The sequence below is a fragment of the Penaeus vannamei genome, chromosome 23, assembly GCF_042767895.1.
Source record: "Penaeus vannamei isolate JL-2024 chromosome 23, ASM4276789v1, whole genome shotgun sequence".
Taxonomy (NCBI): domain Eukaryota; kingdom Metazoa; phylum Arthropoda; class Malacostraca; order Decapoda; family Penaeidae; genus Penaeus; species Penaeus vannamei.
The window spans coordinates 30,783,171-30,790,670 of record NC_091571.1 but is presented as its reverse complement, the minus strand read 5'-3'; the positions used below and the strand labels follow the sequence as shown (position 1 = coordinate 30,790,670).

The 7,500-nt window shown below is 42.2% G+C and overlaps 1 protein-coding gene across 1 annotated transcript in view; it reads right to left on the bottom strand.

Annotated features, from left to right (window-relative positions):
- Window positions 1-7,500, bottom strand: part of LOC113822226 (uncharacterized) — a 195,223-nt gene that overhangs the window by 58,895 nt on the left and 128,828 nt on the right. The window contains exon 3 of the mRNA XM_070137908.1: window positions 302-437. Coding sequence (XP_069994009.1) covers window positions 302-437 — 136 coding nt within the window. The remainder of the gene's footprint in view (window positions 1-301; window positions 438-7,500) is intronic.

Genomic DNA, 7,500 nt, shown 5'->3' with positions numbered 1-7,500 from the left:
ACTCACTCACTCACACACACACACACACACACACACACACACACACACACACACACACACACACACACACACACACACAAACACACAAACACACACACACACACACACACACACACACACACACACACACACACACACACACACACACACACAAACACACACACACACACACACGCCCACGCCCACACCCACAAACCAAAAAACCAACCAACCAAACAGACACCCTAAATAACTCACTAACTCACCCACTAACACCACCACCACTAACGAAACGACTAACGAAATCGGATCAAAAACTTACAGTAGACGGTAAGACGAGACTTCCTGATGTCCTTCCGGAACTTGGGATGTTCGCCGATGACTTCGCACTTGTACTCTCCTGACGTCCTTTGGGTGATGTCCTTCAGCACGACTTCTCTCTCCGTCGAGACCCAGCACTGGAAGGAAAAGGGGGGGGGGTGATAATTTTTTTTATTTTCTTTATTCTATATTTTTGGTTTTTTTATATTATTTTTTTATTCCATATTTTTGGGTTTTGTGATTTTTTTATGCAATATTCTTGGGTTTTGTGATTATTTTTTTTTTTTTACTTTTTATTCCATATTCTTTAGTTTTGTGATATTTTGTTATTTACTCCTTATTCTTGGGTTTTGTGATTATTTTTTATTCCATATTCTTGGGGTTTGTGATTATTTTTTATTCCATATTCTTGTTTTTTTAATTATTTTTTATTTTTTTAATTCCATATTCTTTGCTTTCTTCCCCGCCTCGATTTTCCTTTCTCTCCATTCTCTTTATGTTTATCTTTTGTTTATATAATGTCCACACATGCATACATACATACATATGTATAATAAAACTACATCTATCTATCTGTCTACTTATCAACTAATTTATTTGTCTGCTATATCTATGTCTATATCTATATTTGTGTCTATATATGTATCTATCTATCTATCTGTCTATCTATCTATCTATCCATCTTTCTATCTCTCTATCTCCTTATCTATCAATATATACATACATACATATATATACAGTATATATATATATATATATATATATATATATATATATATATATATATATATATATATACATGCACACACACGTTTGTATATATGTATATAGGTAAGTGTGTATAGATATACAGATAGATAGATATAGATATAACCATAGATATAGATATAAAGATATGAATAAAGTCATACTGTGTGTGTGCGTGTGCATGTGCGTGTGTGTTATATGTATGCATCATGTAAGAAAAAACATCATATCTACAAAAACGTTATGTATACATGGTACATAGCACCTTGCACAGATTTTTTTCCAACTCCCAACATTTCCTTTTCCCGCTGTCTACTTTCCCTCGTATTTTGCAATCCATCAACAAAAGCTTTTTTATTTTTTTTATTTTTATTATTATTTTTTTTTATTTGACTGCCCATCCAACTCTACACCGAACGCGAGACACGACACACAAGTAAAGTCTGCAGACATCACCCATTGTACCCCGTTATTTGATCACAAGCTGTGACGTATGAGATTTGGCCATACACAAAGGGAGGGGAGGGATGATGGGGAGGTGAGGGGGAGGGGTGTGGGAAGGGGGGAGGATTGGGTGAAGGGGTAAGGGTGTGGGAGGAGATGAGGGTAGAGGGTAAGGGAAGGGTTGAGGGTAGGGGATAAGGGAAGGGATGAAGGGAGGGGTGTGGGAAGGGGGAGGGGTGAGGGTAGGGGTAAGGGAAGGGATGATGGTAGGGGGGAAGGAAGGGGAGAGGGAGGGGGGGGATATAGGGATAAAGGGTGGGAGGAGGGAGGGTGGGAGTGGAAGGGGTAAGGGGGGTGAGGGAGGAGAAGTCTAAAGTGAGGACGAAAGAGGGGAGGAAAGTGAGAAGAGGGAGGATAGGAAGGAGAGGAAAGAGGGGATATTGGGAAGGGAAAGGAAAGGAAAGTAAGGAGAGGAAAGGAGGGATGATAGATAATTGTGAAGATGATGGGAATTTTTAACCGTGAGAATAGGAAAGATGAGAGAGGAGGAAAAAACAAGGAAAATAAAAGTGAAGAGAGGAGACACAAAAGGACACGATTCAGGAAAATAGGAAGGAAAAGAGAAAGAAAAATGAGGAAAGGGAAAAGAAAGAAGAGGAGAAAAGTACATTCCGTAAATTCCGATAATAGAAGAAAAAAAATTTGAATAAAAAGAAAACAAAAAAACTGAAAAACGAAACCAAATAAACGCCATAAAACAAGAATAACACAAAAAAATAGCCAAAGAATAAATGAAAAAATGAAAAAATAAGAAGACCCAGCCCAGCCTAAGAATGCGGGTCACGTGACGGGTAGAGCGTAGATGGACGAGCCGCCCGCGCCCTCCCTCGAGACGCATCCCTCAGCCCGACGCCTCCTCACGCCCGAAAGCGATCCGGGTAACGCCTGAACTCTGTATCCCGGATGTGGCTTTTGATGAACACGTCAGGTGGAGCCGGGGAGGTAAGCAGCGCGTGAGATGTGGGCGGGATGCCCGTGGCAGCAGATTTATGATACGCTTTGATGGCGTGTGTGTGTGTGTGTATATATATTTATATAAATATATATATATATATATATATATATATATATATATACATATATATACATATATTTATATGTATGTATGTATGTATGCACGCACGCACGCACACACGCGCACACACACACACACACACACACACACACACACACACACACACACACACACACACACACACACACACACACACACACACACACACACACGCATATATATATATATATATATATATATATATATATATATATATATATATATATATATATAATGTATGTATGGAGAGAAAGAGAGAGAGAGACAGACAGATAGACAGACAGACAGAGACAAACAGACAAGCAAACAGAGATGATTAGACATAACCGATATTGCCCTTGAGACATCACAATATTCACCTTCTCTCGTAATACCAACAAGGACCCTTAACACCTAAAATCAAACCCATCTTTTCCCTCTCGATAGACTGCCTCGCCTCCTCGCCCTTAGCCGGCCTCCTCCCCATTATCCGGCCTCCTCGCCCTTAGCCGGATATACGGAGCATTGTTACCTCAAACTAATGTTCAACTGTTCATCTCTCTAACGCGGCGATTCCTTTGCAACGCCATCGAAATAAGAATAGAAACATTACCCCTTAACAGGCCAGTCCACCTCTGCAACATACGTTCAATTCCTTCGTTGCATCTGTTTACCCGATACACAACACGCGGAACTTATCTGTTATTTCTAAATGCGTCGTTCGTTGTGACACCGTTTCGTTTTATAGACGGTATGGAACACCGTGCGTCGAAATGTAGTTTTGACCGAAGGTACTGGAAATTGAGTTTTCGTTAAAGGGACCCTTATTTTTTTTTTTTTTTTTTCGTTAATGGATGTGAAGGCTGGTACTTTCTTTTATTCTTTGTACTAAAACCTCACATTCTCAAACTTGTCAGATTTTTTTTAGAAATTCTTTATCGTGTTTAAGAAAAAAGTGAAAAGTTTTTCCTTTAGATATTTTTTAAGTAGCAAAAGTGTTTATTTTTTATTTTTCTTGCATATTTTGTCGTAAATTTATTGAGCTTTTTTCCCCATGAATAATATGAAATATACTGGCAGATAATAGAATAATTCAGTACAATTTCTATATACCAAAAAAGAGAGAAAAAAAAACATGAAAATAAAAACCGAAAACGTCGTCCACAGCAGCCTCAAGAAATACAAAGAACAGAACGCGAGAACAAAATAAAATAACCCAACTTACTGCTCTGAAAATTTTGATATTCATAGGTTTTCTCGATGTTTATTGCAGATTTCAAGGGTTTCCATGAATAAAACCTTTTCCAGCGACGGGATATCGTGTGACTTTATTGGCCTGACCGCGATTCTAATTCCTCGTATACATGTCTCACTTCAGTCTCGCTTCAGGCTCACTTCAGTCTCGCTTCAGGCTCACTTCAGTCTCGCTTCAGGCTCACTTCAGTCTCGCTTCAGGCTCACTTCAGTCTCGCTTCAGGCTCACTTCAGTCTCGCTTCAGGCTCACTTCAGTCTCGCTTCAGGCTCGCTTCGTAGCCGTTGTGAGGGGGGGGGGACTAAAGGAAAATGGTGATATCTGTTTTATGTGTTGGTGCTAAAAGGGAGTATTTCTCGTGGATTTTGCGTGAATAAGGAAAATGTGAGGTGTGAGGTATGGGTGTTTTGATTCCTTATGGGAAGGATTCACAGGTTATTCAAGTGTGTGTGTGTGTGTGTACGTGTTTGCGTGCGTGCGTGTGTGTGTATGTGCGTGCGTGATTGCGTGAGTATGTGTGTGTGCGTGCGTGCGTGTGTGAGTGCGTGCGTGCGTGAGTGAGTGAGTGAGTGAGTGAGTGAGTGAGTGAGTGAGTGAGTGAGTGTGTGTGTGTGTGTGTGTGTGTGTGTGTGTGTGTGTGTGTGTGTGTGTGTGTGTGCGTGCGTGAGTGAGTGAGTGAGTGAGTGAGTGAGTGTGTGTGTGTGTGTGTGTGTGTGAGTGAGAGAGTGAGTGTGTGTGTGTGTGTGTGTGTGTGTGTGTGTGCGTGCGTGCGTGTGTGTGTGTGTGTGTGTGTGTGCGTGCGTGCGTATATGTACATGTATATGTATAATATGGTATATATATGTATATGTATATATATATATATATATATATATATATATATATATATATATATACATATATATACATATATACATATACCGTACATCAGTATACTCACATCCACCTGTATACTTACATTATCTATATGCTCCGGTGACCACAAATTTACCCACAGAAAGTGTCCTGAATACAGCTTACATCCAAGTGCAAGCAGATAAATATTCGGGGCCGGAAAGATGTAACCCAACAGTGAGGCAGAATAGATTCATTCGTTAACTTCGGGTACGTCGTCGGCTGCCTCCGCCTCTGACTTTCATTACCGACTTTCACTTGCCGACGTCCCTCTGCGCCTCCTCTGACTTCGACTCACCAGCTTTCACTCACCGACTCTGACGTCAACCTCCGACTTCGACTCACTGACATCAACATTCCGACATCAACTCACCAACGTCCTCCTTCGACTTCGATTTTCACTCACCGACGTCCATCTGCGACTTCGACTCCATAACATCAACTCCAACTTCGACTCACCTTCTTTGACTCATCGAGGTCTATCTCCAACTTCAAATCACTGACATCAACCGCTCGACCTCTCGTCACCGACGTCCCTCTCCATGTTCGACTAACCGACGTCCCTCTCCACCTCCTCCCCCTACCTCCACCTCCCCCCTACCTCCACCTCCCCCACCAACGTTCAGCACCTTGTCTTTGAAGCGAAATCCCAGATCCCGCCGCGTCCCTACTCAGATTTCAAACTCCGGAGTACCACGCTATATAAAGTCCGACCATCCGACAGAGCGGGCGTCTGTTGTCAGTGCTGTCAGTGTAATTCTAGTCCGCGTTCACCCCGGCGACCATGAAGTATAGAGTGGATTTAAGTGGCTGTTTCAAACTTTAATGAACACAAGCTGGGGTGTCGCTCCCGGGTGTAGAGGAGCACAGCTGCTGGACAAAGCTATGTGCTGTAGTAAGCAGGAAGAAGTTATCAGTGGACTCGCTAACCAAGGCATCCCTCTCGGCCACGCCTTGACTGCTGGGATGTGAGGGGAATTCGAGGAGAATCTGAGGGGAATTTCCGGGGAACTGGGAGTGTGGTGACGAACGCCCAAGCCTTTCCTCCAACTACTGGAAGGAAGGTGGTGATTCTGTGAGGGGGAGATATGATTATTTTATTGTTTTGTTCATGAAGGGTGTTGTTCATGTTATGGAAGCGTTTGTTTTGTTTATATCTCTGTCTGTTTATACGTTAAGCCTCTTTCCTCTTTTCTCTATGCCTTTTGTCCATTCTCTTCTATTCTCATTTCTGCCCTCTCCTGCCGTTCCCTTTTCTCCTCCCTTTTCCTCTTCCCCCTACCTTTCTCTATCTCTCTCTCTCTCTCTCTCTCTCTCTCTCTCTCTCTCTCTCTCTCTCTCTCTCTCTCTCTCTCTCTATATATATATATATATATATATATATATATATATATATATATATATATATATATGTATATGTGCGTGTATGTATGTATATATACACACATACATATACATAACCATATATATACACACACATCTATCTATCTGTCTTCTTTTCCTCTTTCCTTTTTCCTCCCTCCATCTTCTCGATTCCGCGCTCTGCTATTACAAACATATCCCGCTCATACTCTCATGGAAGAGGCTGTAGAAGTGTTGGTGTTGCCTATGAATGCGAGGCACAGTGCCATTGAGGAAGACGCACTGGACCTACGAAGTGCCAGCGAGGAGTGTGCCCACTGTAAGTTGTGTACACAAGCGCTGTCACGTTCTGTACACATGGCAACCGTGGTGGTAGGTTTTTTAACAATAATTTTTTTCCAGATTTTTTTTTTCAATACGTAATGACAATTGCACATCAAAGAACGGGACAGAGGAACCCCCTTCGTAGCCCTACTTCGCGAGCTCGTGGACTGGCCTTTGATCCCCTTCGTCAGCGCCAAGAGGGTCTCTCTCCGCGGCCTCCATTGGGACTCCAGTATGAGATTATTTTTAATTCTTCCGATCACCTATGGCTTCCACGGGTGACCCCCACCCCTCCCCCACTGTAGGGGAGAGGGCGGAGAGGGGGCTATTGAAGGCAAGGACTCGATTTCAAGTCTTTGAATATGGAAAGGGTTGGGGTTCGAGGGGTACAGAACACACCGTGCTAGACATGGTGTGAATGTTGAGGGAGGGAAAGCCACCTCGTTGAATATTCTTCAATAATCATTCAATATTATCTTATTATAACATGCTTCGGGGAAAAGGACGCTCGCCCCAGCTGGCAGTGACGAGTACTGAATCACAAATAAGACAAGAGCTGCTGCAGGTATATGGAACCTGATTAGTATCTCAGGAGAACCTTACGATAGATGTGGGTGTATGTCTTGCTGGTTTGTTCATTGAGCATTGGCCAAGCTGTTGGTAATTGAGCATTGGTCGGTAAGTCTCATTTCAGGAGGAAGTGCGCGATCAGTCTTCCATTCATAATGTAGTTCATCGTACATGCACAAGCATTTGCATATGTATATATTGGTTTATACATACCTCTCTCTCTCTCTCTCTCTCTCTCTCTCTCTCTCTCTCTCTCTCTCTCTCTCTCTCTCTCTCTCTCTCTCTCTCTCTACCTCTCTCTCAGTCTCGTCCTATCCTCATCTACCTTCGTATATAATCAACGATTCAAAATAGGTCATTGAAGATTTAATTTAGATGTTAATATACTTCCCATTACTCATCTTCCCTTTGTTGTGACAGAGCTTGTAGTATCTTGTTAATGTTAACTCGACCTGCATAATGACCCAGTGTCCTTGCACAGGAACCCTCTCCTCTGATGGTACGACACCAGCA